The sequence below is a fragment of the Bacillus rossius genome, chromosome 13 (assembly GCF_032445375.1).
Source record: "Bacillus rossius redtenbacheri isolate Brsri chromosome 13, Brsri_v3, whole genome shotgun sequence".
NCBI classification, from domain to species: Eukaryota; Metazoa; Arthropoda; class Insecta; order Phasmatodea; family Bacillidae; genus Bacillus; species Bacillus rossius.
In genome coordinates, this window is record NC_086340.1 from 27,272,294 (window position 1) to 27,286,823 (window position 14,530).

Consider the following 14,530-nt stretch of genomic DNA (forward strand, 5'->3'; position numbering starts at 1 on the left):
ATCACCCATAGTCAAACACCACATAAGTAATATTTTGAGCGTACAAAATGGTGATGGTAATTTAAAATTGTTACTTCTACTACGTCCAGTATACTATCCCCAGGTTTCCCGTAGTTTTCTTAAAAGTTACATATTTATAATGTTGATTAATCAAATGACAGTGTTATATATTTGTAGGCAAAGTTTTGTTTATTCACTTTGCATAGTTTTATTCTTGCTCTATATCTTTATTACTCTACGTCTACGTTTAAATCCAGATAATTAATGGTTATCTATGGTTATGAGTAGTGCAGTTACATTTTGTTGAGGTTTTAAAAATTCCCTTACAACCTTGTGTGTTTCATTAAATGTTTGGTATTTCATCACTAGTGCATTTAAATACATTCTGTAACAAATCACGACTTTGTATTTTGATGCTCAGCAGAATTTTAGAATATTTAACAAAAATTATTGTCTGCAGGATTACTGTTTGTAAACAAACGCATGTGGTTTTGTTTACTTTCACTGAAATGGCAGTTCTGGTATAACACTGTAAGCCATGGTTTGGCCCGTGCGCAGTTGACAATAATCGGTCTTTACACGTCATTAGTCTATGAACTATACGGTAACCCATTCGTGTGTGGCAGTTGGGCTGGACTTGGATGGATTGAATTTGGGGCGGAGGCAGAATTGAGAGGTGATAAGGAAGCTTGAATGTTTGTGCTTGGCAGGTAATCATGAGTACAACAGCTTGTGGTTTTTTTGTTTTATCGAGAAGCTGTGGCTTTTTAAGTCGTTTAGTTAAAGTGCTTGTTCTTGAAATCACTGAGGGCAGTTATGCGATCACCCGCACCACTGCTGTAAAACTTAGGTGATAAATACTAAGTTAGTTTTTAAATAATAATATTGCTTTTAAAAAATGATAATTGTACTTAAAAGAGTTGCTAGTTTGTTTTTAAATTAAATAAGTTAATAAAAATGGATTTGATTTGAATATGCATCTTATCTCTGCTGAATAGCACAGCAAACATTGCTTTCAAGCCATATTTTAACAAGAATTTTTTTTTAAACATAAATATTTATTGCCCATCTATGACACTGCTTTCTGGAGAAATATCTCATTTTCTGCCATTATTTAATTTTTAATTTTAAATGTTAATATGATCAAATTATCAACAGCTTAATTTATGTACGAATAAATGTGGAATAATTTCCGCTAGTTACTGTGTCAGCGCATATCTGTCATGCCTTTGATTGGTTCAGGTCGTTTGTAACGGCCAGTACATAACGTGCAAGGTGCTGATCTGAGTGCCGGTCGGCCATGCCGACCAAGTTAAAATCAACCATATCGGTTGGCACGGCCCTGCCCCGTCTATCTGCTCTAGACCTGCAGTCGTGTGACAAGCAGCTTAGCCATCTGTTCGCCAGTTCACCATAGCAGACGGCCGACACTGCAGACCACCAGCTCTTTTATGGGCCTTCACCTGAACTAGCGCACGTTTTTGCTATGGGAGAGATATTATAGCAGGTGTGCCGATGTTCGTCGCTCGTGCTTCAGGGAGGAGTGTCGTGGATTTGGAATGAAATTCACAAATGAACAAAAATTATTTATTATATTATATTAAACAGCTATAGCAAATAAATACTAATAATTATGTTAATACTGCTGCAGGTAGTTGGGTAAGAAGCCCTGGGAATCAAATTCTTCTATTGGTCGCACGGAGCAACGTAAATGTAACAGCTCAGCACTGCGGAGCTAATCCTCTTGGGTCCATCTCCGTCTGCATGCCATTGTAGAAACTCTGTTCCGTGAGATTTGTCTCCGTTTACGTGCTCCTGTCCGTTGTAGAACAGGCCTTAGGGTTGGTTTTCATTTAAGTGCAGTGCTTGCGTTCATTTTAGTACAGTACTTCCTGTTTTCTAGAGGGTTACATTCCTCATTTTGTATTCTCGTTAAAACTGTATTGGTGTTCTATGATCAGACAAAATTCCTAATATGTCATGGTTGTGGTCGTGAATGTGCCAGAGTAAGACCCATTCTACAGTGGCACAGAAACAAGAGACGGATCACGTAAAGGGAGGCGGATCTTTCTGGAACATTTCACTATCGCGTGTCTACTACTTCCACAATGCACGGACACGTAACAAATGGCAAACAATTACCTATATTTTTTTTTTCAAGGTTACGAAATATGAATTAATTTTAAAAAATACTTTGCTTTCAGATTATAGCAATATATAATAAAAATAAACAACAAATAGAAAACTAGATGTTATTGTACTGGAAACAATTTTTAACATATTTAGAACATAAACAAACATGGCTACCACCATGCCAAGTAGCCAAGTAGCCAAGTACCTACTCAACTTTTATTAGTCGCACAGAGCAACTTAGATGGAAGAGCTCAGCATTGCCGAGCTAATCCGTACGGGTCCATCTCTGTCTGCGTGCTATTGTTGAAACTCTGTTCCGTGAGATTTGTGTCTGTTTACATGAGATCCTTCTCCATTTCTGTGTCATTTTAGAATGGGCCTTAAGACATTCCATATGTGCCCATTTGGCAGCACACATGCTTACTCTATTGGTGTTTTCTTGCTTTCAGGCGTGTTAAACAATGGATTTCTTCAGTTTTATTGGTATCATTGTAGTTCTGTACTACATTACCCTTTTAATTGGTTTCCTGTTTTGGGATTGCAACTTGGAGTTGGCTTACACCGAGAGGTTTAGGCTTCCAGTAGGTGAGTAAATCAACTTCACAAAATTAAAGTATAATATGTGTGTGATAAATTTACTAGTCTAGGTCATTGATAGCCAAATTCGCTCTTCTCTTGGGACAGATATCATTTTTTAAACTAATCTGAGGGCCAGACACACGTAAATTTATATTAAATTTTTTACAAGATTATGTTATGTGTAAATATCTCAGAAGTAATTTCATGAGAATGGAGCATAAGTTGATGCACGGAAATGTGACACAAAGATGGCGGACATAAGCATGTACTATATAGTTACTTTCGTAAACATCAGGTTACATACCAAACATATTGGTGTGCCAAATTAAACTTTATGATAGTGACTCTACCCTGGAATATATTAGGTAAACTAAAATAGTCATAGTAAAGAATAATCTCAAGTTTTAAATAAAAATAGCATTCCAATGAGTATAATGCATATCCTTCTTGTAATATGTCAACTGGCTTGGTAGCACAGCGCTAGAATACACACTTGTTAACCTCAAGGGATGTGGTTCGAATCTCGTCACTGGAATATTTATATATATATATATATATATATATATATATATATATATATATATATATATATATATATATATATATATATATATATACCTATATATACACACACACACACACACACTTTTTTAATAACATTATAGCATAATAATTTTGAATCAGCACAAGAAGGTTAAGGTTTGTTTGTAGTAATTATTTACAGACTGATTGCAGTTTGAGCAAAAACAAATATACAAACATATATTTAGTGTTATAATATGTGTTTCAGAATATTCAATTTTAATATTTTAGTAATGCCATAGTAGTATAACTTATAACATGTGTGGAAACTTTCAAGTTTTAACTGTTAATGAATTTTTACAAGATGGACAGGAATTTCATAAAATTCCTTGTTGAAAATCAGGGCCAAAGCCAGGGTTTTAGGATTTTTCCAAATCTTATTCGCTTTTATTGGAGCTGTTTCATATAGTTTAAAATTTACTTTCATGTTGTGCTGCCATCTGCGAGTAATATGACAAGCAAAGTTTATGATTCAGACAGCGAACTCTAGCGGCGGGCGCAGGAAGTAAGTGTGTGATTCGCATCTATAAATGTTGGCGTGTACTTGAAAAGAAAATATTTCACTTATCAGTGTATTTATAATGCTCTGAATTATTGTAAATAATTCTACTTTAAATTTTGTGTCAGAGTTTCGTATTATAAGTTTATTTGCAACATGAACAACATATGAATTTGCTCGTTACCAAGGTTAGAAGTTTACATATTATTGGTGAGTAGGTACTGAAAGACTCACTCACTTTTTTTTATGTCTTATTATAATGGAGTATAATCAATGAATAGGTTAAATAAAAATATATAATTTACAAAAATGTAAATGGTTTTTTTAAAAATATTTATGAGAGAATATATGGTGGCTTCTTAACAGTGTCTGCTGACAACTTATTCTGCATATATTATACATAAGGTAGGTGTACCAGTAGCTGACAGTATTAGACATGTTTTGTCAAATTTTTAAAATTTGAAATTGCTGATAACATTATATGAAAATATCCATGTTTTATTTACATAGGTACAGGTTGTTTTTATAGCAGGGAAAATTATCACAAACATTACTATCACCAAAGTTTTTATCTTATGATCTCCTTTACATGTCACCTTATGTTCCATTAGCTGACATGGCAAATTCAAATATGCTCCATAGCCTGACACACAAATGTACCAATGGCTGACTTTTCATGTCCACTGCCATAAAATTATTGAGAGAGCGTGCATATTTTAAAATATCATAAAGCAAGTCTTCACACATGATTAAAAACAATTCTGACCAAAATATGAATAATTAATACATTAAACAAAGCCTTAAAAATGATTTTACTGTCTACACAGACATTCTGTGTCTTGACATTTCTGTGCAAATATATACACCTCTGCTGTTGCTCGGCACTGGTGGTTTGATGTGTTCCACCACATCATCCAGATGATACCACAGTTTATCTTCCTTGTCAGGCCACTTCCAACCATTTGGTCCACTCATTTTCATAACTCTGACATGTGCTGCTATTGGTGTCGTATCCAGTATAATACCTGGGTATTATTCTCCTTCATATCGAACAATAACATAGTCAATGGTTTTCAGTGCAGTTTTTGTTGGCTGACCTAACTCATCACCAGTTCCAGGTTCTAGGGAATCATCATTGGATGATTGTGAAGACTCACTAGACTCCAAAATTATATGTTTCCGCCTTTTCTGTGACACTTTTAATTTATTTTTTCTCGTCTCACATTTTCTTTCATCCTTATCCTTTTATTTAAATGCTTTCTGTTCTTGCTTTTTCTCATGATAGTTTCTCCATTGTTCTAAAGTGGCAACAGATGGAATTTTTTCTTTTGTTCGCCTTGGTTTTGTTGACTTTGGCATGTCCGGCCTAAACAGCGCTCTTTTAAAAGGTGAAGGTACACTTAGTGCTGCTGGAATACATTCGTCATTGCTTGCTTGCAGTGGCTTTGCAATTGGCTTCAATGGTGTGCATTTAATTTTATCTGGTGTTTCATGCTTGTTTCGGTTTAGCAGTTCATCTGGTAGTTGTGATGTACTAGCTTCAGTTGATGTATCTTATTTTCTATTTGACTGTTCATCAGACTGGTGTATTGCAGTGGGTCCATCTGATGTATTTTCCTCAGCTTGGTGTAAACACATGTTTGCAATTTGGGGATCTGCTGCTATCTGCGCACCATCTACTTCAATCTTCACCGAGAGCCAGAACTGAAATAGATTCTTATCTTCAATGTCACCTGACCAAATTTTCCCTGTTTCATTGAATAATGCCAATTTGCATGGTCCAATTTGTCCTCAATGAAAGTTAAGTGTTTTTGTAGCATTTCAACACTTGGCTTATAGGCTGTATCCTGATCAATATTTTGTGAATTTGATTTGTGTCTTATAACTATTACTTAATCCACTGCTTCAGGATCAAATGGTTACAATCCACAGGCTTTGAAACCATTCTGAACGGTTTTTTACTGAGACGGATTCTCTTATTACTTTGTTGAGGAGAGGAGCAAAATCTTCTGGCTTTAATTTTTGACCATTGTGATCCATTCTCCATTGTTGCACATGGCACCTTTTTTTCAACCTATTTTGAGAGGATGAAATACAGCTACATCCATTGGCTGCAGGATGTGGGTCACATTAGAATATAAAGCTACAAGCACAATTCCATTCTCAGAACAAAAATTACTTAAACTCATTGTTAAATGTGAAGAGTGACCATCAACAAGCAGGGATGAAATATGTTACTCTCATATTAAAAAAAATTTTTCACCAGTCATCCACCCCGAATCAGACCGACCAATACACCAGGTTGGTGGCATACTTGTAGCGATTCCAGAAGGAATACGTTGATAGGAGTAAATGACCATTGGGGGTGCTAATTTTCCGTCAGCATTACCCGTAATTATTGTTTCAATCACTCTTTTTCATTGTTATTAACAAAACTATAAACAGACTGGTCTCCACGTCGTACAAGCACTTTGTTGCATTTTGGACATAAGAAAAATGCTGTCTCATCAGCATTAAATACTCTTGTTGGACCCTTGATTATGTCTTTTATTTTCAGAAACAAGAAAAGACCATACTTCTGAAAACCAGTCCCTTATGTTTTTTTTTCCTTTATAGTGTGTCTAATAGAAGTTAAGTTTTGTGAAATTATTTCTGCAACCTCAGGGTGGCGTTTCAAAAAACCGTCATACCATTTGCGACCTGGCCGATTATTACTAAAATTGTTAGGTCGTTTCAATTCTTTAATGAGAATCTCTACACTATCTAGCAATTGAACTTTGGTACATGGAAATCCTGTCTTCGCTAAATGAAACATCCACTAAACAAGTAAGTTTTCTTCTGCTTGTGTCGAATTAGTTGTAGGGCCTATTTTGCATTCCTGAGGATATTTGCCATTTGTTTTGTAAAGCCAAGTGATTCTTGGTACTTGAAAAGCTCTAGCTGCTGTAGCAACAGGTGTCCCTCTTTGAACATCAATAATGGCATCTCTCATTTGTTGTGGAGTATACTTAAGAATCTTCTTCTCCTTGGGCAAAGGCATACTGATGAGTAGAAAATCAACAAAAAATGCAACAATAATTGAAGAAAAAAGGTATTAATACATATTTTATCAAAATAACAGTTTTAAAATGAAATGTTGGACAATAATTGCTAATCATATCAATTTTCTATGGGTTTTAAAAAACATTTATAGGCTGTTTACCTGACATACCCCTAAACCTGACATACATGCTCCTAAGCCTGACACCCCCGTCAGACTTTGGTACTGAGGTGTTTACTTCAAAAATTGAATGTACTACTTTAATTGGATTCTCTGTTATAGTTTGAATGTAAAATATTAATAAATTAAGTTTTCAGCCATGCACCAATGCCTGACATGTAGTGTCAACTATGCGATCTTCATCCATAATAATGCTCCTATACCTGACACACACTACTGAGCTCAAAAAACATATCAATGCATTAAATCAGAGTAATATTACATTAAATATATCTGCAATTAACTTCCTGATTTGTATTTTCTATAAACTAAGTACAAGATTTAAATGATATAAAGTTATTAATTTTGGTTTTTCCTTACCTGAACACTTAGCAGAATTAAGCTAAATGAAGAATGATGCTGCACACTGTTGGTATTCGGCAGCCATTTTCTTTCCATTGGGTGCTTTCAAAAAACTGATCATAGCTGTAGATGGACTATAGATTACACTGCCAGGGTGATTTCAGATAAGTGTCGTATCATGACTTTGGAACTTATTGTATAGATTTAAAGGGTAGCCTGTCAGCCTTTGGATCACTGTCAGCTATGGGTACAACTACCTTACTAAGACTGATAATACACAATAGTATAAGTAATATTATTACTTCATCAAAAGATTTTGAGAGTCGGATATGGCTAACACTTTAATCTGAAATGTTACCTTTTTTTCTAGCTAATGTTAAATGTAGTATTCTTGTCTTGATGTGGTGTTATTTTCTAGATATCTACTGAATTACTGTCAAAGTAAGAAATTTTTAATATTTACCTGCATAGGCCTACAGGTATTATGATGTTTTTTGTCTAAGGTGAAATTATTACTATGTTATTTAATGTGTGTTTGGAAATCTTTACTTTGGTGTAATAAGGAAAATATATATTTTTAATCAGGCATAGATTTTAATATGTTTTGTCATTGCATTTAGTGGTAAGGATTATAAATTAAATACAGCAGTAAAATTATAATATTGGTATTTACAATCTTTTTCGAATGAATTAATGAATGAATGAATGTGCTTAATATGTTTTCAACATTGAGGTCATTAGAGAATATAAGGATTTATAGAATCCAGTGGTGGGGTAAAGAAAAAAAGCCTGGAAAAAACCCTGGAAAAAAAGCACCAGCTCACTGCAACGTCAGCCACACTACCCTCTTGTGAAAATTCTTAAGTTTGACTCCACCGGGAATCGAACAAAGATCACTTAGTGATAGGCGAGCGATTTGACCACCTGACCCTTTTTTTGTCTGAAATACATTTTCTCCTCCACACTTATGTATTCGGCAAAGGGTTGGAATAGATAATTAAAGATGGCGAACTTGCCTCGATGTTGAATTTCAAAGGGTTAAGGCACAGTGTCACGCGGCCGAATTGGTTATGTTTTTAATAATTGTGTTATCATTAATTAAAGAATTTCCCTGTCAATTTATTCTGATAGCGCACTTGCATGTGTTATTGGCTCACAAATTTTTTCACCATATGTTTACTGAGTTAAATGTTATTTTAGAGCTGTAAAAGTTCATACAAGTGAGCGTAATTATAAATACTTGAGTTTTTGCCGCTAGTAGATACTATTTATTAAATATGTGTTGACAAAATTTGAGACAAAATATAAAATTCAAGAGCGGATAGCCAACAATGCGGGTAAGACGGAACCTTAATAGTGGACTCTTGATGATATGTCCGTCCGTCAACTAGCTGAGCGATTCACAACACTCCACACATCCTTTATAGCACTTTCAATTTAGTGCTGCCAACATGCTAGATGGCTAAAATAGTGGTTAAAATTGTTCTTTTATAGGTAGATTAAATTGACTATGAAAATTAAGCACATAAATCATTAAAACTTTTTTTTTGCTCTGACTTTCATTAATATATTTTCAGTTTTACCATATTGTAATGAATTACACTTCTACGTCTCTGTCAATTTTTGAATCTAACATCAAACTGTAAAATGTCTTCAAACATAAGTTAAAAGCTTTTGGTGGAAGCAGCTGAACAAATAAACAAACAAACCTCAAAACCTTTTTAGAAAGTAAAGGTTGCAGGTAACAACTTGTTTCTTTTTGGAGTTTATAATTTCATCCGTTTGTTAGTTAAAAGTTTGAGCTTTTGACAGACTGATTTTTTTGGGCCTTCTGATTGGCTTCAGGTCCCGAGATTGGCGGACGGGTGGAAAACAGTAGGACACAAACGGATAATTGTGAATAGAAATGTCAGTTTACCAGAAAATTATCTGGGGCAAATATTCCATGTTACACTTTCACACGAACAAACAATTAAATATTGTCAACATTCAAACATAACAAAAAATAAAACATACATTTGGTCTTACTTTACAATGTAATATAACTCACCTAACATTTGAGAGTTGGGGTAGGACCGATGGTTCACCAACTGATGGGAACAAAAAAATAGCTTTTTGAACAGTATCTGCAGTATCTGCCAGTATGCAGGGAAAAAGATTTTTGTGTAATGTTTATGAACCTATCTTAAATTATGTTGGTAAATATCGGGAAAATATAAGCTTCTCTCTCTCTCTCTCTCTCTCTCTCTCTCTCTCTCTCTCAGGAATTATGTTAGGAACGGGAAGGATGTAGTAGAGACGGTGGCAGCTGGTTGCAGGCGTGATGCGGGGCCAGGTGGTGTGGGTGACCGGGGCCTCGAGTGGCATCGGGGAGCATCTGGCGGTGGACCTGGCCCGCCACGGGGCCAAGCTGGTGCTGTCGGCCCGCCGCGAGGACCAGCTCGACCGGGTCAAGGACAAGTGCCTGGGTGAGCCGGCCGGCGGTCCTTCCCACACGTTCCAGTCCTCTCATTACAACTCATGCATTTCATTATTGAAATTCGTTTCTATTAAAGTACACTTATTTCGTTATAAATGGGTTCATTTGATGCTTTTTGATTTTTTTTTTACTTCATTTTAATTATTTAGTTACATGTGGGTACAACTAGGGACAAGATGATCCGGTGAAATAACGTCGCGAAGCGTGTCGATCAACACACAACGCCAAAATGTGAGTTAATACACAGTTCAGCACCGAAATGTAACTAGAAGCATGAAATCAATCAGCAATTTGACAAAACCACGAAAAATTTTTTATCTTGTACTGTCCTGAATTCATTGAAAGTAATCAGGATGTTTAGCATAAATTCCGTACCACAAATACTAAATAGATTGGGAAAAAATATTAATATCGTGTTTTTTGATCTTGCATCTCTTTTTAGTTACATATTTTACATAATTAAATTGGCACATCTTTGAAACACTGTTTATTTTTATTTTTCTGAGTAGGCTTTTTTGAGACATTCTTATTAAAAATTATTGTATTGTATAAGAACGTCATGTGTCAGTCAAAATTAAACTATTTTGATGAAATAAGTACAGTAAACTCTCTCCAGTCCGGGGTTCTTGGGGATTTACAGACCACGGATTTGTGAATACTCCGGATTTTTGAGAGGTAAAAAAATTGTTTATTTTTTTTTACTGTTAAAAAACATGTTTTTTCTCTTCCCTCGTGTAGGTAAATGACACGTTAGCAGTTATCTAATGGAATTACATAAAACAGAATACATTGCTAAAAAATATTCAAAATTACTTAAAATTAAAATAACGCCACATCTCTTTGACACTGTGTACTAAAGCATCTCCCACTGCACTGTTTACAGCCAGCCGGCCGCACGGACGGCAGACACGCGGCGCTGCGCCAACCAGCTGGCTGTAACCAGTGATGTAATCTTTTGTTTACAGAGATGCGAGTGCGTGTTTGGGCGTGTGAAGAGTTTTTCGTTTCAAACAGTTCTTTTCCGACTCACTCTCTGCTACGAAAGCTTTGAGTTTTTCCTTTTGTATTTTTATGTCATACACGGTTGACTCGTCAATACCATACTCAAGCGCGATTGCTGCAACACGTACACCACGATTCAACTTGTCACATATTTCAAGCTTTTGTTTAAATGTCAGTGTTACGTGTTTTCTTTTCACCTTCATAATTCTCCACACTCAGTAAAACCTTTAAATATGTACAATCAACTGCTGTGCACTTCTACTCTGAGCTACCGTAAATGCTCCACTAAGCAGTTGCTCTCTATCGTGAGACATTTATTTTCCCCCTATCTAAATATCCTACACTCTCAGCACGTCTTTTATTTTGTTCGTGTCAGATGTCACGCGTTTTGACAGGCAGAAAAAAATAACAGAGATGCGAGTGCGTGTATCGTAGTTACACGGTGCGGCACACACACTTTTTTACCGTGGGAACACAGCGCACCACAACACTGCAGAACGCTTATAAAAAAAAAACATTTATTTTTCAGTTACAAAACACCACGGATTTCTGAGTACTACGGATTCTCGTGGTCCGGATTTGCGAGAGTTTACTGTACTAAGAAATATTGTAGTTTAATAGTTGTTCAATATACAACATTTTTATGAATAAGCTAAATATTTGAGAATAAAAACAGTAACACAGAAATATAGTGTTTTTGAAACGAAATTGACTTAAAAATAAAACCACAAAATCTTGTCCGTAACTGTAGCGCATCTCATCCTTAGATTGTAGTGTACATTTAAATGTGCATTCACTCTCTCTTTCTAAAGCACGAATTCTGCTATTAGCACTGTCCTAGTTTCGGCGTGCTTTGTTGTCAAATGCCGCTGTAAAGCCCAGAAGTTTCAGACACAACTTGGTAATTTAATGAATATTTGCTAAGCGTAAAACAAAATTTGGAATGAAAATTGTATGAACACATTTTCATGGTGTATTTCATCAAGAGCATCATCTGATAATTTCTATTTTTTTATTCCTGAAATGATGTAATTGAAAGTTTTTGTTAACATTTTGTTTATATCGTATTTTTTTAAAGTTTTGGCTTTTTACAGCATTGCACTTACTTTCTTTGAATGCCTTGTTATTAATAGTGACTGGCTGTTACAAATAGTTTCTCCTGTGAAATATTAATTTGTGTTTAGAATTTAATTTTTTTTTCAGTCAAAATTACTACATAGCCTTTTAGATTTTCGAATTTGCTGGAGTACCGTAAATCATGTATATTTTTAACGGGAATACAAAAAAAAATCTAAAGTTCTAAAAAGCTGTTTTATTACACACTAGCTGTACCGGCCATGCGTTGCTGTGGCTCAGTTTGGTTAAATGGAAAAGAAAGAAAAGAGAAAGCACATTTCTTATGTGTTTAATTTCTCAGTGCTTGTGGGTTATACAATATTTTTTGTTGTTCCATTGTCTGTGTAGATGTAGAGATTGTCTGGTTTACCGACCTGTAGAAAATGCAACATATAACTGTCCATGTGAGAAGCAATTAATGTCTAGATCTTAACCGCACAATTTTAAATATTGGCCCTGAGCTAAGCAATAAAAAACATATTAAAAATCTTTTTTTTAACTATATTTTTATCTATCATTTTACCTGGTTCAGGTTTGACATAGGTATATAAAACACGCATGTATTTGAATGCAATGTTGTGTCAAAATTTCAAAGCAAGGAGATTTAAGATTTTGAACCAAAGAACATTTACATTTTTATTTAAATAGATGAACATTACTGTCCATCTCACTCCCAAATTCACCCAACTGGAATGGTAATCAACTAATTATGATTACTTTTACTTGCATGACATTGCACTGATCAAGAAAAAAAAATGGCATAAATATCTGGTTTTGAAATCATTGACCAAACTGGAAATACTAGAGAACTACATGGTTTAAATTTTTAGAAATTGCCCTTAAATAATGATAATGACAAGAAAATGAAACAAATAACCTGTTGGGTGACACCAGAGTCTTAACAGGTGATATCATGTTGCTTCGATGAGCAGCATTATGTTACATCCTGTGTGCTTGTGCAAGTTATATCGTGGAGATGAGGTTATTTGCTTCAAAACATGCATAGCTTAAAAAAAATATGAAACACAAACATCCAGTGTAGTCTGTAAACAATTTAAATTGTATTGAGAACAGTTGGTGTGTTTGGTTGTGTTAATGTATGCATTAATGCGTGCATTTGTGCACATTTGTTTATGTTGTATACAAATGTATACTCACAAACACAGATATATATATAGCACACCAATATTTATACATTTTTTAAAATACAATTTAGTTAATTAATAGAATAGAAAATTAATTCTGCATAGTAGATTTTTTTCAATGATAACGATGATGATGAATACATAGTTTATTTTTTACACATTTTTCTGTGTGCATTAGTGCACTTTTTTTAATGTTGTTTACTAACGTATACACACACAGAAATAATATATACACACCAATATTTGTCCATTTTTAAAATATAATTTAGTTAATTTATAGAATTGAAAATTAATTCTGCATGGTAGATTTTTTCAATGATAACAATGATGTTTCTTTTTTACACATTTTTTTACTAGAATAATTTTATATGATAAAAGTGTTTTGAGAGGTGAATTTCGGAACAAAAAAATATTTGTATTAAAATTCCAAATTAAATGGTGGTATTTTTTTATAGTATGAATTAATCATCCAGAAAGGAATGAAAATTACGTTTTACTAATAAAGCATTTTTTATGTTAGTACAATAATTACATATATTAAGTTATGTTGTCAATAAATAAAATAATGTTAAGTATGGTTGTATATTTTTATAAGTCGTTTATATATTATTTTTATAAATACTGCTTCAAATTTATTTTTGTTGTTTTTATTATTAAATTTTTGAACTTTTAAATATTTCCTGCAATTTTTTTTTATAAAGCCTTAACTAACAAACATTTTGCAGCTGTTGCATTGCACCATGCACTGCAGAGCTTTATTTCTGACCTTTGCCTCGCTTATCTCCGTGACTCATTGCAGCAAAGGTGACTTTAAACAAACAGCGGGGAAGGGACTGGAAATAAACCACGTAGACATGTTACTTGCGCAACTCTTGTGTCAAATGGCTCGTGGGGGAACTCTGTACATCAAGGGTTCGAGTCCCTTACGTACAAAAGATGTAATTTTTTTCAACATACATATTTCACATGAATTGTGATGGTTTCTCAGATATTTAAAAATATTTCATAGTTCAAAGCTGAATCTTTATTGCGATATGAATATCATAGTAATGTATATTTGTATGGAATCACAGCATAAGGGCCACAGATACTTAGTGCCAAACTTCTGAGAGAAAAAAAACACAATTTAAAAACTGATTAACATATGTAAGTGGTGTACTTTTATGAAAACCATTTAAGAGCATCTTTTAAGTACTTTTTAAAAACCTGGAATTCTTAGATAAATATAAACCTTTATAAAAGTTGGTAGTCCTGTGTGAAGCTTTGACTAAGCAAATCAATCAAAGCTCTTTTTAATATTTGATTTGACTTCGCCTGGAAATTTTATATTTGTTTTATTTGAAGTTACGGTTGAGATGCAAAGCTTAGCGTCTGAACTGAAGCTTCGCATTTGTTACAAAGCTTTAAAACAGTGGAAGCCTAAGCTTTGCTGA

The 14,530-nt window shown here is 34.2% G+C and overlaps 1 protein-coding gene across 4 annotated transcripts in view; it reads left to right on the plus strand.

The window, feature by feature from the left end:
* The first annotated feature begins 257 nt into the window (after nt 1–257).
* The window catches only part of LOC134538399 (dehydrogenase/reductase SDR family member 7), a 47,055-nt gene continuing 32,782 nt past the window's right edge, over nt 258–14,530 (plus strand). Inside the window, exons 1-3 of one of the 4 annotated variants that reach the window (XM_063379694.1) lie at nt 258–710; nt 2,583–2,718; nt 9,674–9,823. In XM_063379694.1, the coding sequence (XP_063235764.1) occupies nt 2,595–2,718; nt 9,674–9,823 (274 nt within the window). In that variant the 5' untranslated portion in view covers nt 258–710; nt 2,583–2,594. Of the gene's footprint in view, nt 851–2,582; nt 2,719–9,663; nt 9,824–14,530 lie in introns of those variants that run through there. The other 3 variants (XM_063379695.1, XM_063379693.1, XM_063379696.1) reach the window with 3 other exon arrangements.